The sequence below is a fragment of the Danio aesculapii genome, chromosome 10 (assembly GCF_903798145.1).
Source record: "Danio aesculapii chromosome 10, fDanAes4.1, whole genome shotgun sequence".
Classification (NCBI taxonomy): Eukaryota; Metazoa; Chordata; class Actinopteri; order Cypriniformes; family Danionidae; genus Danio; species Danio aesculapii.
Window position 1 is genome coordinate 9,704,396 of NC_079444.1, and position 25,625 is coordinate 9,730,020.

A 25,625-nucleotide genomic window follows, 5' to 3' on the forward strand; every position below is an offset into this window, starting at 1 on the left:
TTTAACGTCGAGTTAGCTTGTTAGCTCTTAACTAACGTTACATTTGTGGTTAGTGGGAATTTGACTGAAGACAAATATTAACTTGCATTCAGTCGAGTTTTATACATATTAACCTATAAAAACAGCTAGGAGTGAGGGTGAGAGGTATGTTATTTACGTTATGTGGCTAAGCTAAGCTTTAATGCATCTATTTATAATATGGTTTTATGTACGTGTAAACTATCGTACATAAAAGTAGCAAGTAAACATCAACAATGGCCTGTCAGGGTCAAACAAACCTATGTTTTACTTGACTCTAATGTATTTTATAATCAGGTATGGCGCATCGGTAGTTTCACCGAAGGTTGTGAGACTCAAATCTCAGTGTGTTGATAGTTTAAGGAGGTTGACAGGAGGAAATTCGCTCTGTTTCGGCCAGATAGACACTTTATTTTTCAAGTTTCTCGTGTTTGGAGCTGATATTCAGCATGTCTAAGCTTCATGCGGGCAATGGAGTCCACTGGAAGGACAGTAAAAGTCAGCGCGGCACGGCGGAGGGTCTGGCCGAGCACGAGAGCTCCTCTCGGGGCTCAGACTCTGAGCTCAACGGCTTCGCCAACACGGAGGTCCAGCCCGACAAATACGGGTTCATTGGTGGAGCTCAACAAACTGCAGGAGAAAAGTAAGGGATATTTATTTTTATGGATCCTAAACACAATAACCTATTATTATCATTCGGATAATACAAAACAGCTGTGAATGTAACACATTTTAACTTTAGTTGCTACATAATTCTTCTAGGTTATTTGTTTAGCTTTATATACTGCTTATCACAGACACGCATGTCAAACTTTAATATATTTGCATACATATTCAAATGCCCTTGAACTACTGATCAAGTATTATGTAATGTTTGTTTATAACTAACTGATTAAAGTTACTGTGGATCATGCTAATGTTTTTGTTTATTGGTGCTTTCACACAAGGTTATATATTGAAGAACATTGTTGGTCCTTATTCAGTTCCATAGTATGTTTTACTCATCAACTGACTCTTTACCAATGTTCTTCAAGATATATTCTTATCTCTTCAATAGAATATGAATTCAACTCTAAGAGTGTGAATAAGTGATGACAGACTTTACGTTTTTGGGGTCAATTTATATATTTTTTCCTCTTCGTTCAAAGAATGTGTTGATCAAGTGTTTCCATGTGAGCGCAGATGAGTTGACAGGTCTGTAACACCACTAAAGTCCCCAGTGGTTGTTCTGGCTGATTTCATGTAAGCCGTCTAGCTTTGAGAAGTGCCTGGTCAGCTCACAGTCCTATATCCGCGTATAAGACCGTATAAATATTGTTATGTAATATCATAAGCTCTTAAGTGTCTCTTTGGAATCACATGCTTCCTTTTTTCTGAGATTTTCTTAAATGCAGTAAAATCAAACTTCACTAAATCTGCATTTTTGTGATTTAAAGGGACAATTCACCCAAAGAAAGAAAACTAGCTATTAATTCAGCCAGAGTCTAATCAGTCAAAGTAGAATTAAAGAAGATTTTAAGCTGAAACGGTGGTCCATGGTTATTCATGCAAGTCTTGGACGGCTGCCACTTTAAAATGAAAGCACATGGCTCTTTATGATACATTCAGGTCTTAAAGGGCACCTATGGTAAAAAATCTACTTTTCAAGCTGTTTAGACAGACATATGTGCATGTATGTGTATAGACCATCATATTGGGGTGATATAAACACACCCAGTGCTTTTTTTAATTTAACAACATAAAAACGGTGGACCAATTGGAGCGGTTTTCAAATCAACCGCTACTTGACGTAGGAGTGCGGTCCCCCCGCTCACCAATATTGATTGACAGGTGCGTCATCATATCCTCTGTTTGTTGATTCACGTCCGCCATTTTCAGCGTTGGTCGAAGCGATATCACTAAAGGAACAAGCTAGCTCTATTTTTAGATGCAAGGCTCATTGGGCTCAACACAAGAGCAATATTCTCCACATTATCGCTCTAATCGGAATTATTGGTTGTATCTTTAGGTAGGTTTGCAAACATGTGTACTTTTTATTGAGTCTACCTTATACTTCAGCCGTTTGCATTTCTCGCGATCCCAGAAGCTCCCTGTGATCTTAACTAGCATGCGTTTTACAATTCTAAACATAGGTTTCTATCAGGGTACACTCAAGTCGATGGCTGGGCGCCGCGAACCGCTGCAGAAACCTATGTTTAGAATTCAAAAATGCGTGGCGCGACGATTCGGGACACTTCATGTCTCTGCCGTGCTACAGAGAGTGTCTGGTGTGCCGTGTCGCGGCTTCGAGCGGCCCATTCGGTGCCTCAGTCAAAGTTAATTCAGTGTGCGTGGTTATTAGTTTCGGTGTACAAGCTCGGCACTTGAAACTAGCACACAGTTGGCTGTAAAACTGTACAAAGACACACATGATTTTGTACTCTCTGCTTGGTCTGTGTCCGAGTCGTACATGTACGACTGAATGCGGATCCTCTCCTCTGCCTGTCTGTGTTGCAAACACAGAGCGGGTGAGCTCATGGTCCCGCCCCCCTTGTTACGTTGGGCGGGAAGCCGAAACTAGTCTACATGTGAAGCAACACACCCCTAAATCAGCGAACTGTGGACACGCCCCCAACATGACACTTTTTAACACATTATAAAAAATCTGAATTGTGTTTTAAACTGAACCTAAACTGGCACACTCAGAAAAACCATAATATTAATATTAAATCATAAAAAAGAGGTAAACTATGTGCCCTTTAAGAAGTGAAACAAGTGGTTTGTGCAAGAGACTGTCAAACAGTGCTGAGTGTGTTAACAAGAACCTTGAGCACAAGCTTGCAGTCATATAATGACGTTGTACATAACTGTCTCCTATCTCTATTGCTGTCTTTCTAATATTAATATATAATATTTCTCAAAAGAAAGACTATGGCTATCTGATTTGTCTCTGCCCAATACAACTATCGATTGGGAAACTGTGTGGGATAATACATTCCATGCTTCCACAAACCCTAATCACTAGTTTATATTCACTTTAAAACTATTCACAGGGCATATAACTACACATCTACGACACATCATTGGTTTATGTCCACATCTTTATTGTAAGTTCTGTGAACTACAGTGTCCAGATACCATTACAGATGATGTGGCAATGTCCAAAGGTGCAAAAACTTTGGGATTCTGTGCTGGACATTTTATTTAAAGTTACAAATATTTGTTTCATCAAAGATCCTGTATTTCTATTATTGAATGATAGCTCTCAATTTCCCTTAAATACAAAGGTCCATAAATTTTGGTTAGCTGCTTCAACTACTACAAAGAAAATACAGGTACAGAGATGGAAACCCCCTTGTGATCTTTCTGTTAAGCACTGCTTGCATTCACTGTTGGAAATACTGTATCTTGAACTGTCAACCATGCTAACATGGACATTCTGATGATGTGGAAAATCTATATAGGTGACGTCAAAGAAATCCTGGAAACAACCCTCATCTGATACTACGAATGTCAAATTTATTGTAATTCATCTAATAACTTGGTCTAAACTACAGTTATTCGGTGTTTCCTAAAGTGCATATAACGGGATGGGGGGGGGGGGGGGTGTATATAGGGGTAAAAGCTGTTAAAAGTAGTTTTCAATCTAGTTGTAAAAATGTTATATTTTAATTTTCGGAAATAAAAACTGAATTAGTTAAAATATATTTGTCCTGCATATAATTATTTATTCTTTTAATGCAAAGTTTTTTTAAGAAACTATCTATTATTAATGTTGAAAAGTTTGAGCTGCTTAATATTTATTTCTTTAGAAAAAAACACAATGATTTTTTTAAAGTCTTTGAAATAAAATTATAAAACTGCATTTATTTATTATGGAAATCATTTTAGCCAGCTTGTTGTATGTGCTTACACTTGATGATACAATTTATTATCAGATAAGAATAACTTGCAGATTGAATGAAGGAATTAAAACAACTCCAGAAATCCCTCCATTGCACACACACAGACACATTTCTGATTCCTGTATTGAACTTCAATGGACAACAGTGCTCATTTGACATCGTGATACAGATATGCTTGAGCGTTCTGTTCTTTTTATAGGCACACCTAATGACTTAATGTTTTTGCTTTGTTTAGATGTCTTTTATTTATGTTCTGTTCAGTCAGAGCACTTAAAAGTAAACACAGACATCTTTTCAGTGATCTTGATCACACCAATTTTCAGATGTCAGCACTTATTCAATAGATTCTCACTAACAGAGCAACGACACCAGAGTCAATATAAATCAAACCAAACCTGCCAGAATGAACAACACATATAGTGTTAACAGATTTAGTTTTAGATGATCCAATATAAGCCTTTAGCCTCTACTTATGCAATTTCAACAAACACTTGACTGTTTTGCATTGATGTGCATGAGTGTTTCCGATTGCTCAGGACAAAGCAGTTCTGTTTGACCAAGATCATTTACTGATCAGCTTAATCTCCTGGAGAATTAATCACAGAAAGGCACATCTGTCCTCAGCCGTTCACATGAAGAATTTCCCCTATTCGCTACATAACAGAAAGGTTCTTATGTCTCTTATTCAGGCTCTGTTTCTCCTCTCGCTGTGAACTCCCTTTAGCACTTTAAAAATGCTCATTGATTTATTTTGGCAGAACCTCCTTGCAAGTCTTTTCAGTTTGAAATAAATCCACTCACTGACTAATTCAGTTCATTCTATAGGCAATAGTGCGGTAGTCAGATGTCTGTATAGTTTTCAGTGCTGATAAAATAAAGTAGAAGACATTCAGTTTATTTCTAGTCTGATGAGTATCAGCAGGCCCACACAAAATCTCCAAAAGCTCTGTAAACTATCTGCACATTCGCTGATCCTTGCATGTTCGCTTATGCAATCGTTTGGCAGATTACACATCTTGTATTTACATTTACATACATACACAGCTTGTGATTTACATTTTGTAGGGGGAAAAATGTTTCTATAGGGTTCGGCGATTTGGCCTAAAATCAAAATCTCGATTAACTGGGCATTTTATCTCGATTACGAATAATGAATCTTTATTTTCTACATTTTTTTGCCCTCATAGTTCACTGACAAGTTTTGTACAGTAAATATGCTCACATATTACAAGTGAGAGATTTTTAAAGGAAGGGTGCATTACTTGATTTTAAAATAATTGAAGAAAACACACACTATCTATTATCTATGATTACTTATTGAACATCAACGTTGAACAACAGAAATTAAAACACACATTTCCTAAAACGAATAGTCACTAAAGTAATAATTGTCATAACACCGTACATAAAAAGACATTTTACTAGCTATGTTTCTTATCAAGGCTGCATTTATTTGGTAAAAATACACAAAATCATAATGTATCACTAAATTATGAAATATTCTAAGTTTAAAATATATTTTTTCTTATAAAAATAAAAATAAAGAACTTGCACTGCACTTTTGTTAACAAAATCAATTATTTTCATATATTAAAGTAGAAAATAAGCAGCATGTTTGCCAAATAAATAACTTTTGTATATCTTGTAAATAATAAACAGTGTATTTCTTGCATCTTCTGTAAACAAATGTTTTAATGTAGATAATCATTTCAGTGTAATGGAAAATATGCCGTCTCAAGCCATCTCTGGCACAGCTTCCAATCAGCATCAATATAGTTGCAAAGAATAGGTCCATCATCCTACTTGATCCGAGAGCAGATATGGCTGCAAAGTGGCAGCAGAAGTATGAATTAGCCTTAAAAAAGACTTGGCATAGCTGGGTCACCTGACTCCACACGTGGTAGGAAAAGTAATAAAAAAATCGACCTAGTATAATTAGATCGATTATAATGTCAGTATAAATATCAATTTCGATTATGTTGTGATTACTTTTCATTTAATTGGCCAGCCCTATGTTTTATCATTATTTCTTTCTACACATTCTATGGTTTGGGATCAATAAGCGTGGGCCGATTGAGTCAATAAGCAAGGTAAGCAGCCACTTTGGGCCCCAGGAAATTTGAGGACTCTTATAAATCACTAGAAGTATAAATTATTCACATACCATGTTTTTTTTTTATCATATTTACATTTTTATATGGTGAGTGTTTAACAAATCTAATTTTAACATAATTATTACATCTCATCTACCCAAATTTGTCTCACACCCCCAATCATGGTGCAGTCCAGCAGTCAAATCAAGATTTTGTTTTAAAAACCATTTATTATTGCAGATTTATTATATTTTGTTTTAGCTGTGAATTCATTTCAAATAATATTACAATATTAAAAATAGATTTAACAATATTACTATTTTTACTATATTTTTAGATAAAATAAATAGAGCTTTTGTTATCATGGGAGATGTGTTTCATAGACTTAATATTACCAAAACTGTAGTCTCGTTTTATTAATTCATTATTATTATTATTGATTCCTCTAAAATCTGTAGATACTCCCATCTTTTCTATATTACCTTAAGTCTTGGCTTTGCCTTGTGGAAGATAAATCTGCTTTACCCTTTGTGCATTTTCATTGGAAACTATAATTTGTCACACACATCTCTCTCTTCTTCACATCGAATATCATATGAAAGAGGTCTTTGAGGATTCAGTAATTGCTGTGGTCCATCACGACACAGAAATATCATCCATGCTTAATAACATTAACGTCTGCTAGAGAAAAATGACTGTACACGGACTACGAGAACATTTTGTCTGAACAATTGACAATGATGATTGTGCTACTCTATGGAGAGGACATTGACTTCGTTATGACATTTCACTTCACTGCATGGTTTTTGTTTCCCTCCATTTGTTTACCACTGTCATGGAGATGAAACTAAGCACTAAGCCTCTGGGGAGCATTTAAATGCACCAGTTCACATTTGGCAAACACATAACAGGCCTTCATTTGTATTTGTTTCCTCTGATGGTCTCTGATTCTGGGAGGTTTTACAAATAGGAACAGTTTTATTCAACTTACTGGAATTAAGGCCACAAGTGCTAAAAAATAAATCTGTAAAATAACAGAAACATTTACTGGCAGCGCATTACTTGGTTTTTGGACTTTAATTTACATGTCCACCCCAGACAGTATCTTTTTAAACTACAAAAAATTTAATCAATATACATTTTTAAGAGGGAAATTTTTTTTTTTTGTCAAATGCAACCAAATAATACACAAGTTGAAATGAACAGATGCACAAGTGCTGCTGAGTGATGCCTTTGTATAGTATATGAAGCATTGACTTTTACTCTAATATTAATAAAGAGTTGCACAGATGAAATGAACCAATAATCCTGATTTTTTTTTCAGACTTTAAAATATACTGCCCTATAAATCTTCTAGCCCTGCCTAAATAAATGCTCTATCCACACTGTCTTTTATTTAATTTTGAAAACATTACTCAAGTGTGAAATCAACAAAGTTCAGTATTACAAATAGGCGCTCTGATTTAGTACTTACGATAATTAAACTGCTAATTACCAGATAATTTAAAGTGCAGTTTTTTGTGTAGGGTGTATTCACACCAGGAAAGTCTTGGAGTAAACATGATGTTGATTCAAATATTTTAATTTGGTGCAGTTTGCTTTTACCACACGTGTGCTAAAGAACCACACGTGTGCTAAAGTCAGCCATTTACTGGACAGAAATGCTTATGGTCCTGTGGTGTGGTGTCTGCAGTGCAACTGTCAACTGTGCTGTCTGAAGAACCATCACTGACAAGCTCTTGCTGTAGCTCTAATGGCCCATTTCCACTAATGGCCTGTTTCCATTGAGTGGTACGGTTTGGTTTGGTACGCTTTTATGGCCGTTTCCACTGTCAAAAGGCGTACCGAACCGTACCACTTTTTGTTTTTCTGTAATTTTGTAGTTTTCCAGTAATTTGTAACATATTGGAGACTGTAAGAGTCTGTATGTGTTCATATGTTAATTAATTAATTAATTTTATTTATTTGCAGACATTACAGTAGGCTTTTTCTCACTGTCATTGATTTGCAGTTATGATCAACTCATGTTCATGGAAAAGTTAGTAATAAACATACAGAAGTATTTCTGTATAAAGCATCTGTTTTGTGTGAAGTGCTTTTAATATATGTGAGCGACCCGCACAGCTCAACTGTAGACATCTTCTCGAGCGAAAATGACGTCATCTGAAACTTTCTATCATACACCACACCCACCAAAAGAGTACCATTGGTACCCTTTTAGCAGTGGAAATGCAAGCTTGATAAAGGTGACCCATACCGACCTGTACCATACTGTACCAGTCAGTGGAAACAAGCCATATGGGGTACGGTACGGTTCTGTATGGGTTATCTTTATCAGGCTTGTGTCTTCAATGCCAAAGGGTACCGATGGTACCCTTTTCTTGGGCATGGTGTACAACAAAAAGTTGCAGTCGATGTCATTCTCGCTCAAGGAAATGTCAATGTAAAGCTGTACGGGTCGTTCACGTATCATATGAGAAGCACTTCTCACAAAACAGATGCATTATACACATAAATACTTATGTACAAATGTTCATTACTTTTCTATGAACATGATTTTATTATAACTGCAGATCAATCATCCGTCATTCCTAGTTCATAATAGTCCAAAATATGATGATAATAGTTAAACATGGCAGTTTGTTCATCTTTTAGGTTGCTGAAACAATAATTTGTTTCTCTTTTGTTTTTTCGCGATTCACCCTGGCAGTTGTCTGTTTCTGAAAGGATCGGATGTCAGAAGCACTTCCATAATCACACGCACTTTATTATCATCAGCGCAAGAAATTCATTATTTAAAATATAGGCGTGTGGAGAGCACATGCAAGCTATCTGGAGAATATACAACAAAAGGACATAGCAGATTCGGTTGTTCTTGGCTTTGTGGCTGTTCATCAAGACGACAACAAGGTTTGTTTGAGCTCAGGTTGACCATGGCTCATTATTATATGTATATATTATTACGTTGTAATGTCTTGGTTGTATTTTTAAAACTTAGCGCTTCCTTTGGTATCCTGATCATTTAAAAGGCACAGGGCTTTCTGCAAATGTGTCAGATGAAGATCGGATCATGTTCACAACTTAAACAAACCATGCCAGAGTTTGTTTGGAAGCAGTTCGCTGCTTCAGCTAGATCTCGGTCTGTTTGTTTGGTGCGCAGCAGAGTGTGATTGCTGCATTCACTCCTGCCAAAATGATCCAAACCAGCGGGGGAAATGAACTTGAGTTGGATTCAGTCAAATTAAGCAAGACTGATGTAAATGCACCCTAGCCACAGCTGACAGTTTTCCGTTATTCCATGACACTGTTCTTCCGAAAACCTTCAAAATGTTTAGATTGTTTAGTCCATAGGTGTCAAACTGCACAGTTTAGCTTTAACCCTAATAAACACACCCGATCAGAGTATTTGTGTGCTTCAGGCTTGTTTAAAACCTATAGGTAAGTGTGTTTGAGCAGGGTTGGAACTTAACTTAGCAGGGATGCGGCCCTCTGGGGCTGTTTGATACCCCTGGTTTAATCGCAGTTTCATCAAGCAACATGAACATTTTTGTCTGTTCCAAAAATAAAAGTCTTGATTGAATGTCATTACTTGCACAAAGATATCCTGTGTGTTTTAACAAGACAGCCATGACATGTAGGTGCAAATTGTTAAATGTTTTCAACGTCATTGATTTCAATGCAACTTCCCCCGATGGGATGATTATTCCATACAAGCACACACAACTGCAAAAACACAATGTGTATGTCCATCTTAAGATTATGACTGAATTTTCTTGTTTGAACAAACTAACCCCTAAAATAGACATTTTAAAATAGCTCATATTTTGTTTGTCTATCAACGGTGATGTAGTGAAGACCATGAAGGTAACAGACAAGGAAAGAGAGCAAAGGGATTTTTTCCCCCTGCTGTCTTGTGCTTCCTGTTTTCCACTTTTAGTAACTGCAAGCTGTCCACTTTGACTTAAAGGACGTGTCTATAGGGTGAAAGGAAACACTTCTCGAATGCTTATGATACTTGTGGGGTGAATGGATACATGCCCTACCCTTTCCATGAGTCAACTCCTATAGTCCTTCAGTAGCCCATCCTTCACAAGTCTCCATTCAACTTCACAGTTTCAGTGTAATACAATTACCTCAACCAGTCTGCATGGAGAAAGTAAACAGGCAAACGGCAGGCCCTGTTACTGTTCCATAGATCTAAACAACCACAGTCATCTGTAATCTAATCGCTGGCCATAATCCAATCTGTACTGCGTAATCTGTGTACACACAGCATGTGTACAAGTATATTTGCTTTCCATTTCAGGAGCTAGTGTGTGTGTCCATGTGTCATCAGAGTTACGCAGCCTGTCTTGTCACTGACCTTTTGCCAAGGGATTATTGGATCTGTTGACATCTCAGGGATAGACTTCAATTTGTACTTTTCATGCATCATTTTTTGTCTGCAATGAAGAAAGAGAAAATCAAGTAAAACTACAATCAATCAATAAATCTAAAAGCTTTAAATGGAACTTATGCATACAGATTTTACAAAGAGTGATTGTTCTCTATGTATTACAATGTTTTCTGTATTTTATCAGACAATAATACAGTATGTCATAGTTTGGGTGTGTCTGTCAGCTGGTTTTAATAACTGTGCACTGCAAACACAATTAGAAAGTACAGCAGTACAGAAAGATTCCCAGAAACAAGACTTTCCCTAGTGATCTCTGCTCTGACTGTTCAGAACAATTTTTTAAACATTCAACCCACCTTTGTATCACATAGCCAAGTTATACATTTATAGGCGTTGTTACTATGCCATTAGATCTGACCAGTGTTGGTTAAGTTACTTTAAAAAAGTTCTAGATTACAAATTACTGATTACTACTGGAAAATTGTAATCTGATTACATTACTAATTACTAAATGTAAAAAAGTAATCTGATTACTAATTGCTTTACTTCAAAGTTACTTTTAAAACATGTACACTATACCTATAAAAATAAACTGCAGCTCTTTCAGTAATTTAATATTCACTGAAAAACATTACAATGGGTTGAGCACAGCAGCTTGACATTTTCAAAAAACTTAAAGAGTTTGCCTAAAACTTAAAAATTCTCTTATTCACTTCTTCCAATCCTCTTTGTCTTTTTTTTTAAACACAAAAGAAAAAAAACTAGATACCTGTAACCGCTGACATCCATTGTATTAAAAAAGGCACAGCAGTGTTTGGGTGTTCGGTGTTTGTCTTAGGTAATTAGTCCACCTAAATGTGTATATTCTAAAGTATGAAGCTAATTGGTCAGTTTTTGTCATGTGACTCGTGGTTTTCAACTGGGTGTGCCTGGGAAATGCGAGTGCGCGCAATATGCGCTCCCAATATGCGCGCATGCAAAAGACGCAATATGTGAACGACCCCATAGTTGATCCACTGTGTTTTTAGGTGCCGGTGTCCTCCTTGGTGACGAGTAATGTCGTAGAATGCTTTCTATTTAAGTGCTTGAACAAGTTGCTGGTCAAAAATTTTTAGACTGAATTTCACAACAATATTTTTGTTTTTACGCTCAATTAAATGAAAGTAATGCCTGTATTTCCACTTGAAGCAGCAACCGCTCTCGACAGGAACCATTTCAGCTTGTGTTCTCCAGCAGTTTAAAAGCGAATTATTAACTCGCGTTGCAACAGAAAACGTGACTTAAAAGAAGCATTTTTTTCTTCCAAAAACTATATACAGTATGTAACATTAGTAAAGCAATTACATTGACTTTAGTAACTGTAATCAGATTACACAATTTTAAAATGTAATTCCTTACATTACTGCGTTCCCCAAAAATTTAACTACAATACAGTAACGCGTTACTGTGGAATGCGTTACATTCAACTCTGGATCTGACTGTAGTAAAAGGTGATTTATTTATTTTTTTTCTTCGGTGGACACCAGCTTGTGTTTAGGATTTCCCTCAGAATAATTTAATGTGAACAAATGTCAACACCTACAGTACTCTGATGTAGTTCCAATCCAATATGACACCATAGTGTATTCTCAAAGCGTGGTTTGCCATTGAAGCTGGGAGGGGCTAATAAGCTAATAAGCGTCTAGATATATAGACATGGGTTTGTAAACATAGGGGTATAGGTCTGTAAATCTGTGTGGATGTGTTCGTCAGTTTATAGGGCTGAATTTCTAAACCTGTAGGGATGATCATGTAAATGAAGGAATAAGCGTTTAATTGTTTGAAGCCTAATTCCCCAGTGGCATGCAGTGACAAAGCGCCACAATTCCTTTCATTCAATAGAGAGCTGGGGCATGTTGGTTTTCACTAATTTATTGTGTTTAAGGCATCATGAAGGTAGCTCAGTCTAGCTGCTCTATAATACTATAGTGGTTAAAGTCGAGCTGGCTTTATGTAGCCTAAAATGCAAGATTAGTGCAAACTGAACTGAAATTTAATGGCCAAGCCAGCTAATACATCACATCTTCAAGATGCGGGTCCCTGGCAACATCCGGCAACAAGAGAGAAAGTGACTTTTGGAGACAGGATGTATGCATGGCAAGCAATGCAAGATGTAAACAGAAGTTCAGAAATGCTCTACTTTATGCAAATAAGATGCAAAATCACAAGCAATTACCAATAGGAGTGAAGTCAGATGAGGACACTTGATTTGTCTTCTGTAGTGGGGTGATGAATGCTTCATGTAGTTGCTGTTCCTGCACCAGCCAGTAGTACTCACTGTGCTGACTCGAGCTTGAATTGCTTTGTGAACCCAGATGGGCATACGATTGCAGTTTATGTATAGACTTGTAGCTGCAATGGCAAAATCTAAGCATTGGTTACGCATTGAAATAACAGAAGTAGTGTAGTGTGATTAGGATGAGTCAAAAAGCATTATATTGCTGCACAAGACTGCAGAAAACACAGTCAGAGATGCACCATTGTACCATTAACAGAATGATACGGTAGTCTATTCTGAACAAGAACCGGTTCTTGATTTCCAACCCTATGTTTGCTGACATGCATGATTGTGTGTCAATCTGTATGTGTGGGGGTGCTTATCACATCAGAGGAGTGATCTAGTCTCTCTTTGTTCTCGCTCACAGCAGTGATGATATTCCTCCAGACGTGCTCCGGCAGAGAGAATCTAAATGGCTGGATATGCTCAACAACTGGGACAAGTGGATGGCCAAAAAACACAAGAAGGTTGGTTTCTGGCAAACAGCCCTGCGTTTGACCTCAAGTTTTTCTTCTTGAATGGCTCCGATTATTCCCAGAATGGTGTAACATCCATAAAACACTCAACAACAGCAATCAAATCCACGTGATGTTATCTGAAGAATTTGACTAGCCGTCTGACGCAGTGTTCTTCCAAAGGCAAAACCTGTTTAATATTATCAGATAATGTGACCAGGCCGATATGAAGTTTCCACCCAGAGAATTCCTCATTGTGTCATTAATGTCCACTGTTGATACTATTATGCATTTAAAAACGTTAACTGTTATAGTTTTAAAAAATAGTTTAATTAGAATTTCAACTTGAATTGTTAGTTTAAAATAATGTGAAATGCTTATTTAAATGTATATACACTTACCGGCCACTTTATTAGGTACACCTATCCAACTGCTCGTTAACTCAAATGTCTAATCAGCCAATCATATGGCAGCAACTCAATGCATTTAGGCATAGTCAAGATGATCTGCTGCAGTTCAAACTGAGTATCAGAATGGGGAAGAAAGGTGATTTAAGTGACTTTGATCGTGACATGGTTGTTAGAGCCAGACAGGCTGGTGTGTTTCAGAAACTGCTGATCTACTAGGATTTTCACGCACAACCATCTCTAGAGTTTACAGAGAATGGTCCAAAAAAGAAAAAATATCCAGTGAGCGGCAGTTCTGTGGGCACAAATGCCCTGTTTATGCCAGAGGAGGTCAGAGGAGACTGGTTTGAGCTGAGAGAAAGATAACACTAACTCAAATAATCATTCGTTACAACCGAGGTATGCAGAAGAGCATCTTTGAATGCACAACATGTCGAACCTTGAGGCGTATGGGCTACAGCAGCAGAAGACCACACTGAATGCGAATCATCTCAGACTGGTTTTCTGAACGTGACAGCGAGTTCACTGTACTCAAATGGCCTCAACAGTCACCAGAACTCGATCCAATAGAGCACCTTTGGGATGTGGTGGAACAGGAGATTCGCATCATGGATGTGCAGCCGACAAATCTGCAGCAATTGCGAGATGCTATCATGGCAATATGGACCAAAATATCTATGGAATATTTCTAGTACCTTGTTGAGTCTATGCCATGAAGGATTAAGGCAGTTCTGAAGGCAAAAGTGGGTCCAACCCGGTACTAGTAAAGTGTACCTAATAAAGTGGCCAGTGAGTGAATAAAATGATATAAATCAAGATAAACAATGTCATGTCATTTATGATTCCCATGGTGCAAAATTGACTATGATTAACATTCCAGACAAAACAATGTGTTAGTCATGTCACAGCCGTGTAATTCTGTTCAAGGCCTATAAATATAGACTGTAAATATTCCAGTCACGTGTTGGTGTTCATTGACGGTCATAAAGTCGATATCTTTGTTTCTCCAAAGGTGAAGTTGCGTTGTCAGAAGGGCATCCCTCCTTCACTCAGAGGCCGTGCGTGGCTTTATCTGTCAGGAGGGAAAGTGAAGAAAGAGCAGAACCCAGGCAAATTTAAGGTGAGGGCATCTCTGAGGTTTTATATATGCTTGTACACGCTCAACTTGGACCACTGTCTTATGTTACACAGGCAGTAATGCATATTGGCTAGTGTTGTTTTAATATTATTCAGTGACTTCTGTAGTTTTGTTAATATTTTGTATTGGTTTTAATTGACATTTTTATCTGTTTTGATTTTAATTTGAAAGTTTTAGTAATGTGTTTTATTATTTTGGGTGTCAAATTTCTGAATGGCTTTTATTATTGTTGTGATAATTATTATTTAATTTAATTTTATCTTGTTTTTAATTTAGACAAAATTTAAAATGAGAAACTAGTTCAAATAAAATAATTGTATTTTTGTGTTCTTTTTTAATAATCGTGTGTTTATACATAAATATATATTCAGTTAACATTTATTTGACAGTTTCAATTTACTATAATAACCCTGGTATACACCATTAAAAACAAAACATACATTTCTATTTCAAGTAAATGCTGTTCTTTTGAACGTTCTGTTCATCACTTTTGTATCCTTTGCAGAGATGGAAATCCCACAATGCACTGTACACTAGACGCCCGTCCAAGATAGAGGAAAAAGCATGAGAAATATTCAAATGTATTGAGAAAACATTTCAGTATACCTAAAGACTGACACTAACCCATTTTGAGTGTTGTGTATTTTTGTGCTTTCTTTAACCAATTTTTTATTTGCTAAAGCATTATTATTCAGTAATACCATCAGATTTGACACTGATTTTAACTTTGCAGCATGTAAACTAGTGTTGAACCAAACTGAAACAACATTAAGCTGATCTTCTGTAGAACTGCCTTCAAGCTTAACATGAGTTTTGTTGTGTAATTGTCTTGTTTTATTCAACCAAAGCTGCTCTTAAATGGTCTGTATTATATAGAGCGCTATACAAATGAGCCCTGTCTTTATTTTATTTGGCAGGAGTTGGACAGTCAGCCTGGAGATCCTAAATGGCTGGACGTGATAGAGAAAGACCTTCACAGACAGTTTCCATTCCACGAGATGTTTGTCGCTCGAGGAGGCCATGGGTGAGTATCCTACTGACCTGCTTCTCTCTCTCTTTAGACCAGAGCTTCTCAAAGACTCAATATAAAGATCCAAATCAGAATTTTCATCAGTGTCAAAGGTTTAAAATAAAAAAATGGCTACATGCATAACAAATCATTCACACACTCACTTTCCTTTGGCTTAGTCCCTGCTTTATCAGGGGTCTCCTGGGTCTTGCTGCACATCAGTCAACAATGAAATAACTAATAAATAAAAGTCCCTTTTGCGTTTAAAAATACATTAATAACATTAAACTTTGACAAGAGGTAGGTTTAGGCTTTTGACATTTCCACTCTTCATTCATTTTCTTTTCGGCTTAGTCCCTTTATTAATCAGGGGTCGCCACAGCCAAATGAACCACCAACTTATCCAGCATATGTTTTACGCAGCGGATGCCCTTCCAGCTTCAACCCATCACTGGGAATCATCCAAACACACACACTACAGACAATTTAGATTACCTAATTCACCTATACTGCATGTCTTTGGACTTGTGGGGTAAACCGGAGCACCCGGAGGAAACCCACACGAACATGGGGAGAACATGCACACTCCACACAGAAATACCAACTGACCCAGCTGAGGCTCGAACTATCGACCTTCTTGCTGTGAGCCGATCGTGCTACCCACTGCGCCACCATGACGCTCCTATTTCCACTCTTTCAAACTCCAAATATCTCATCACATGTTCTGCATTGGAGCAAACAGAACACATACCTCTGTGTCCAATCATCATCTTTGAAAACTCTTATTTTCTCCATCATTTTTTCTTTTTTTGGCAACTGACAGCCTCACCCATCTAAAGGCTCACCATGTTGTCATGACAACAGCGTCACATCACCTTTGGTTTCATTTCGCCGAAAAAAACTAGAATAATTTACATGTTTAATATGCATTTATGAAAGTTGGAAACATACACTTTATTTCCCTTAAACATGTTTTCAATATTTGAACTGGAAGTGGGTAGTTATCGACATCTCTCCAGGGAGTCTGGAGTTTGAGAACGCTGATTGTTGATCTAAGTATTGATAAACATGTCCTATTTAGATTCTGATTCATAAGCTTTTGATTTGTTTTTATTCTTAAGGTCTTTGCACACTGAAGTCCGAAATATTCATATGCGAAAAAATTAGTCATGTATACAAACCTTGCACACGGAGTCAGATGCGTATTAATTAATCCATTATGAAGAAACGCAAAACATTTCGGAATCAATACGAACAGTGATACTGTTCCTCTCTTTTCTGCAAAGAAGATAAAGAAAGAGGAATAGGGTACATGTTGTATTCATCCAATACTGCATAGAGAGGAAGGAGAGTTCAGCTCATTGTCAATGAGCTGAACTGGATTATCCCGAAATGCAAAGTTTATTTTAGGAAATCAGCAGAATTTTGATACATTGCTTATGATACTTTACACACACACACACCACCATCAAACAGCAGCAGGGCAGAGGTGCACCAGTGCCTGAATCCAGGGTTCTCAACTGTCCGCCAGATTCTGTTTTTATGTTATGCACTGTGTTTGTCATAAAGTTTTCTGTAGCTCCAATAGCGGCTTCTGTATTTAGCTTTTCGCTTATACGGTGCCTCTGAACTGTTAAAACGCCTCTCAAAGAACTTTTTTAGATGTAAAAAGCAGGGAAAAAAAAAAAAAATCGCCCCCAGATTTTTTATGACGGACGAAAGTTTCAGAGGCAGTGTGTCAATACGATCCACACAACGTGAGGTCGAATTTATTTTTTAACATGCAAAAATTACGAATGAAAATTTCAGATTTAGTGTGCAATAACCTTTAATTTAGTGTGTATTGATATAAATATTGATTTAATAAAAGTATTATGGACATTTCTAATTAAGTAGTCATAATATAAAATATAGACAAATAGATTATAAAGAGAATAAAACTATGAATCAGACTGAGGCAGGAGCAGTGCATTTTTTATTCTTTGATTGTTACCAGCAGAAACGGTGTATTAGTAATCTGCTGTCTCTTTAAGACATTGCACAAGGATAATGTCTCTGCATTCCTTTTTGCTGTAGCTTAGATTTTACTGACTGTTTACATGAACACTCCTCAGCAAGATGAACATTTCAACACATTGACAAAACTTACGCAAACTATGAAACCACTTAGATTTATAAGACAAAGGAAACATAGGACAACACTTTCTTTTTGTAGTATCACCATTCAAAACCAGCAGCTAGCTCTCTGCAACTCTCATATGGTTGCCCACTGAAGCTAAGCAGGCTTAGCTTACCTCGACCACATGGGAAAGCTAGGTTGCTGCCGGAAATGGTGTTAGTGAGGCCAGCAAGGGGTGCCCGACCTGCGGTCTGTCGGGGTCCTAATGCCCCATTATAGTGAAGAGGACTCTATACTGCTCAGTGAGCACCGGCTTTCGAATGAGACGTTAAACCGAGGTCCTGACTCTCTGTGGTCGTTAAAAGTCCCAGGATGTCCTTCGAAAAAGAATTTGCCCACTGGCCTCTGTCCATCATGGACTCCTAACCATCCCCATATCATAATTGGCTTCATCACTCTGTCTCCTCTCCACTAATCAGCCGGTGTGTATTGTGCGCCCTGGTGCAATATGGCTGCCGTCACATCATCAAGGTAAATGCTGCACACTGATGGTGGATGAGGAGATCCCCCATTGTGTAAAGCGCTTTGAGTGTCTAGTAAAGCACTATATAAATGTAAGGAATTATTATTAATTAATTAATTAATTATAATTATTATACTACCTTTAGATCTTAAACTGTTCTCATGCACTTATTACACACTGATAATGAGTGAGGGCCCTGAAGTAAACAACATAGAAAACTAGATTCATTGTTTTGTTTTTAAAATAGAGAATAGAGAAAAAAAATTATTATTGAAAAAAAAAAATATATATATATATATTTTTTTGTACATTCTTTGTGTTTTTGTACTCATGTGTAAGTGTGTGTGTGCAGGCAGCAGGATCTGTTCCGGGTGTTGAAGGCATACACACTGCACAGGCCAGAGGAAGGCTACTGTCAGGCTCAGGCTCCTATAGCTGCAGTATTGCTTATGCACATGCCTGCTGAGGTAAAGACACTCTTTATTAATCTCATCCTCTCTCATCATTCATTGTAGAGGTGGATACCTCTCATAAAGTATTGATCGATTTTCACATTTAGCTATTATACTGTTTCGCATGTTACAACAAAACATTTAAGCCTTTACGCTTCATTTATAATGCATTTTGTAATTGTACATAATTAATGCATTATAAAGGTATTAATATGCATGGTTTCCGCTATATTCATTCTTCTATGGCGCCACACCAAAATTCATCCCGCCCCGGCTACATTACAGCTTCTCATTCAAAACCTTCAGTGTTTTTTTTTAATAGCAGAATTGCACCAAAATGTATTAAAAGGTAGGTGAATTATAACAGCGCAAACTTTTCTGTAACTTTAATAGGATTGCGCAATGCGTTAGGCTAGCAAACACGATGTTGCTTTCAGTTATGATGAGCACAGTTTCCATAATTATACTTTATAGATAAAGGTCTATGGCTCTGCATACAATGACTTTATCTTGCTGGAGTATATAGCCGTTTAACTTTACTTCAGGACGTATTAATGCCGCTCTGTAGGTCTATTGGAGACATTCAAAAATATTCCTAGCAAATCTAATAAATGTGAAATACTTGTTACATAAATGCACTAAATCACACTTTAGCAGCGTTTATATGAGAGCACAAGAAAATCTGCAGTTTAACAGCGTATATTTGAGGGTGTGCAAGACGTTTCGTGCACAAACAGAGGAAATTGGCACGAAAAGCAAAGAGATTCGCATACTTGTATTACAACTTTTGTCACAACTTTTGTCTTTGAAAGGTAGTTGGTAGATCTGTGTAAAAGGCCTGCCGCCACAGCTTGAAAAAATCCTAGAGGAAACACCGAATACATTGAGGCTTATCAGTTAATCAGAGGTTTATAGTTAATTAAAACTAAAAGTAAAAAAAAATGTAAAATAAACATTAGCTAAAAAACCTATTTAGTTTAATTTAAAATTAAAAACAACCAGTTTTGAATGCAAATTATTTGTTTAATCTCGGATATCTATTATAATAATTTATTTGTCATCCTGTACCTCATGATTAATATTTCACCTAAACTAAATATAATCAATGTAATATTTTACTGTGTTTTTAAGGGACACTTCACATTAACATGAACATTTCCTGTCCATTTACAGCTCAGGAACAATGTTTCATTTCATAAGATCTCAGTATATTATCAGTATTACAAAAGGGAAAAAATGCAGATGTTATGCAAATTGTTTTACTATTTTTTTTTTAACTTTAATTGCAGAATTTTTATATCTAAATGTCATTAAATATAAACGATTGCTTTTTAACAAGCCTGATAAAAGGCTGCAAGTGAAGTTTCACCAATATCACTTTACTATAATATCTCTTTAGGATTAAGTGGTCCTGCATAAACTCATACTCTGTCCTAGTTTCCTATTCTCCTATGTTTATGCTCTGGCAGGATGCGTTCTGGGGTCTGGTCCAGATTTGTGAGAAGTATCTGCCTGGTTACTACAGCGCAGGCTTGGTAAGTACTGAGATCCTATTCATGAATGAATCCTCCTAACTTATGAATTGGTTCAAAGTACAACAGTGTTAACTGAATGAAACAACTTGCTTTCAGATAGTCATCCAGGCTCAAATATCCCAGATTTTACTACCCCATGATGCTGTTTTTTTGCAGACTCATTGATTCATTCAGCACTTGTCTGCATGTCAGCCTTCAGATCCACAAGAGAGTAATCAGTCAGCTTTATAAAGCACTCGATCAATCGCTTACATTGTGCTGATGCTTCATGCTGTTGTGGGGGGCGTCTGATGTGTTTGCACTCGCATTCAGCAACACTCTGGTGAAATGTGCTGATATAGAGATGCTGTTCTGCGAGAACAGGGTTCAAAGTTTGCGTCTCTCGTTCACTTCACAGACTAACCCAGCACAACTGATTAACCAGACTGCCGTTCTTAACAGAAATGCTCAATTTACACCACCATAGCAATTTCACTCTTATGTTATGACAGATACATTTCAGGATTTACTGTACACAACCCGCTCTGAAAATACACTTTCTAAAAACAAAGCAAATCTTATTCTAGTCGACAATATCTGAGACAATACAGTCTTAACTGTAGCTGTTGTCATGCCATTGTAAGTTTAGGAGTCAGGAGAGACATGAAGCGTAAAGTTTGATGCTCAAGCCAGTTATGAGAAATTTAATTTTAAAAGTCCAGTTTTGTGGAAAACAGGGTTTTATTAGTAGGTCTACGTGTCAGTATGATGTCACACTGAGGCTGCATGATATTGGAAAAATGAAAACACCCACAAATGTAAACGTTGTTAGGCGCTTTCTTTACTTTTTTTTTTTTTTTTTAATGGCGATTAGTTTTTGCTTGATTTAATATCAAAAGTTTGCTGTGTAATGTTTTTCACCTCTGATAAGTTTTATAATCTTGATCTTATGTTTTATGAAATGAAAAATAAGCATATGGAAGCCTGTAGAATGACCAGCTGCAGAGCTCACAAAATCCAGTAGCCCGATGTCGCAGGGCAATTTTTTATTTTTAGTCGAGCTACCTTGCTGGAGCGCGTGCAGAACAGACGCATGTGCTTAAGAAACATAGAATACACATTATTAGTTAATAAGGATAAGTTAATGTCATCTGTCTACTTTTTGTGGTTATTCAACAGGATTGGTAAACAATTGGCTTGTAAAAGGAAATGTTTATTTATTTATTTTTTGACTTGCACTTAATGGGATTGTTAAAGGGGCAGTTACCCAAAAATAAAACTGCACCCACTATTTACTTCATTTGCTTGTTTCAAACCAGTTTGAGTTTTTATTCTTTCTGTTAATCACAGATAAAGACTTTTTGGAGAAAACAGTTCATGTTTAAAAGAGAAAGAAACACAAACAGGTCTTAAATGAGTGAAGGGTGAGAAAATAATGACACGATTTTACAGTTTGGGTGAAATATGTATTTGTGTCTTCTCTACCTCCCAGCTAAAATCATTCAGATTTTACAGCTAGCAGTAAGTTATATATATACTATTATATAAGTAATCTATATACTCTGTAACATATTGGAATGTCTTTATAGCTGCAAAAATTAACCTGAAACAAAGGTCACTGAACATCTTTTTTTTTTTGGTTATTAAAAATTTTTTGACAAAAATTATTAAATAAAAACTTAAATAAATAAAAAGTTAAATACAACTTTGGTTATTTAAAAATGACTATATAGCCTATAACAAATGCTATTATTGTTAATATATGACACATGCCAACAATAAGTAATGTATTTTCTAGTTGAGCTACCTAAATTTGTATTCGAGCTACCAAAACCTGACGAGTACATTGATTAATTTATATTCAGGCTACTAAAAACTAAAGAGTGCCTGCCCAAGGGCTAACAGGAATTAGAATTTTTGAGAGCCGTGACTTGCTCTGCTTTCCATTGTAAAGCACAGTATATTGTCCAGCACAACAAAATATCCTTAATCCGGTCTTTTGCAATCAGTCTACTGCTTACAGTATGCATCAGAAACCAAACTTCCAGTATCATATCTACATTTCAGCTCTTCCTCAGCACTTGTAAAGACAGTGATAGGAAAAATGGCGACAGTTTTACTGTATCAGTTCAAGTCTTTGTCTTTTGGAAGTACATGCAAAGTTGACTTGCTTTTGCAACACAAAAACAGCATCTTCTCCACATATCGACAACACAAACCAAACTCTTCCAGACCTCAGATACAGCTACAGTGTTTGAGGATCAAAGTATAATTCGTTATACTAATATGTAACAAACAGGATGACAGAATTACAGTTCAGAATCATTCTTTCCTTTAAAGGGGATTTATTATGACCCTTTTTACAAGATGTAAAATAAGAGTGTATGTGAAGCTTCTGCTCAAAATACCAAACAAATAATGTGTTAACTTTTTGAAACTGCCTCTTGTAGGCTTTGATCCTAATTGTGCCATTTTGGTGGCTGTCACTTTAAATTTAAATAAGACTTTGCTCTTTTCAAAAGAGGGCGGAGCATCAAACCCTCATGTGTCAGTATAGTGGCAGATTTAGAAACAAGACTGTCTATCTAATGAGTGAGAGATCATCACTAATGGGCGGGGCTTTTCCCCTGTGATGACACGTATAAAGGGAGAATTTAAAAGTATTTCTGCAGACTGTTTTTATCAAGTGTGATTTACAAAAATACCCATAGAAGCTGGTTTAATTCACAGACAACTGTGTATAAACAACTGTATAAATCCCTTATAAAAGTGATTTTTACATAATAGGTCCCCTTTAAGAGAGAGAGACTGCATGTATCCTGCTCTTTACACTCTCAAACCTTTTATGTTTACAGACAGCCACATTACACTGCATGAAAGCTAATATCTAAAGTCACTTTAAAGAACAAATATAGAGTATTTTGCATAAAGTTTTTTTTTTTCAATCCAGCATTATGTGAGTTCTTTTGTATCAGATCTTCAGAAGCTGACAGATAAATGCTCCTGAGTGGGTGACAGGGCTGTGAGCATTAGATAAAGACTGAATTAAATTAAACTAAACACGGTATCATGCTTTCTCTCCATTGCTCTTTCTCTTTGTTTCCAGAAGTGTTTCCTTGTACCATTTCCGTTTTAAGCTGGTCAATCTTTGCATCACATAATTTGTTTAACACATCCATGTAAATACCTAGCATTCACAGGAGTATCAGATTGCTGGAACTTATCAGCCAAATACTTCATTTAGCACAGATAATGTACACGCTGGGGATCTTTTTAAGTTGAAGAGTAGTTATCAGGAAAAGGGCTGTCACGATTTAGACTATTGTACAATTATTTTTATAAGAAATTATTTTCTTACTTTCTTTAACATGTAGCACATATGTAAATGTACATGTGCTGTATATGTGTGTGTGTGTGTGTGTGTGTGTGTGTGTGTGTGTATATATATATATATATATATATATATATATATATATATATATATATATATATATATATATATATGTATATATATATATATGTATATATGTGTGTGTATATATATATATATATATATATATATGTGTGTATATATATATATATATATGTGTGTGTGTATATATATATATATATATATATATATATATATATATATATATATATATATATTTATTACTTCCATGTTTATAAAGCACACAAAAAAAACTTATAGAAAAACTGTAACTACTAAAGAGTAGTTAACAGGAAAAGGGCTGTCACAATTTAGAAATGATTATTTTTGTAAGAAATAATTTTGGGGGACTTTGTAGTGGGTTTTTTGTGTACTTAAAAAAAAAAATAATTGTGAAAATTTTAAATTACAGAAACATTTCTCATATGTGGAAGTGAAAATCAAATTTAACGTTTTTAATCTAAAATTGGAAGTGGTGTTGGAGCCAATAGCCTAGTGGTTAGTGTGTCAACACATAGCACCCAGGTGCTTGCGGCGACCTGAGTTTGATTCCCGGCTCGAGGTCCTTTGCCGATCCTTTATCCCTTATCTCTGCTCCCCAGACTTTCCTGTCTGTCAATCTCCACTGTCCTGTCAATAAAAAAGGTGAAAACCCCTAAAAAAAATAATAAAATAAACTTGGAAGTGTTTTTTTACTTGTCTCCTATGTAAGGGATAAAGTACATCCAGGCGTTTTTATTGAAGAACAAAGCCCGACAGGTGGATCAGCAACCCGATAAGCATTGTCCAGCTAATTACATGACTACTTGCCACTAAACATTAAAATTAAACATAAAATTAAGAAAACTAAAGAAAACATCGTTCCGAGTCGTAATAGTTTGTCAATTCAGTAATTAAATGCAAAGCTAATAGAAACAACAATGGCGGTATGGAAAATACACTAACCTAAATATTGTTCAGTCACATGATGGCACCAAACAGTTAAAAACAGTGGAGTGACAGACAAGCATGTGGATGTGAATATCTATCTATCCATCCATCCGTCTGTCCATCTCTTTATGACAATCAAGATTATTCAAAGTACCCAGATTAGCCTGTGTTATTCGTTTCAGCGGTGGTTATCTTGGAATAATAAACATGGGAATGTTGTGACTGACCAATCAGAATTAAGTATTCCAGACAGCTGTGTAATAATGACGCATGATGTGGTTGTTATTCTGTAATTTGTACCTTTCTATACACTGTAAAACCCAAAAAGTTAAGATAATTCAAACCATTTGAGAAAACCAACTGCAACAAACCATTTAAGTTCAAAACTAAATCCTAATCCTAAAAAGTACTGTGGACTTAATCTATTTGAGTAAATGAAAAAATTTGTGCACAGTAAAACCCAATAACTGAAGAGAACTCAAACCAACTGAGTACTGTAAAACTCAATAAGTTAAGCTAACTCAAACTGTTTGAGGAAACCGATTGCTACAAACCATTTGAGTAAAAAAAAAAACGAATCTATATGAGTGCTGTAAACTTACTCCATTTAAGTTGAAGTAATGAGATATTTAACTGAAGCCTGTCGCTGCAAACAACCGCTTAATTTATTCTTTCAAGCTTTGTCTTCCGAGCTTATCTGAGTTCTGTGGACGCATAGCCGATGCTGACACACTCCTCTCAAAAAAATGTAACTACACGTCACAGCAGCGGCCTGTGATTGGTCTGCTTGGTAGCGCTGATGAGTGTTGGCAGGACAAGAGCCGTGCGAACACGTTGGAGCGAGTGTTTACAAGTGTGGAGTCTAGTGAAGGAGCTCAAGGTGGAAAGTATTGTTTTGTGTTTCCCTTATGATTAAAATTGTTGCACATCCGCCAGTTCC

General features: G+C 36.3%; 1 protein-coding gene across 1 annotated transcript in view; it reads left to right on the plus strand.

Annotated features, from left to right (window-relative positions):
* The window catches only part of tbc1d10ab (TBC1 domain family, member 10Ab), a 38,821-nt gene that overhangs the window by 172 nt on the left and 13,024 nt on the right, over nucleotides 1–25,625 (plus strand). The window contains exons 1-6 of the mRNA XM_056466357.1: nucleotides 1–661; nucleotides 13,076–13,175; nucleotides 14,583–14,690; nucleotides 15,626–15,732; nucleotides 18,712–18,826; nucleotides 20,281–20,346. The exon at nucleotides 1–661 is cut by the window's left edge and continues 172 nt beyond it. Coding sequence (XP_056322332.1) covers nucleotides 468–661; nucleotides 13,076–13,175; nucleotides 14,583–14,690; nucleotides 15,626–15,732; nucleotides 18,712–18,826; nucleotides 20,281–20,346 — 690 coding nt within the window. The 5' untranslated portion in view covers nucleotides 1–467. The remainder of the gene's footprint in view (nucleotides 662–13,075; nucleotides 13,176–14,582; nucleotides 14,691–15,625; nucleotides 15,733–18,711; nucleotides 18,827–20,280; nucleotides 20,347–25,625) is intronic.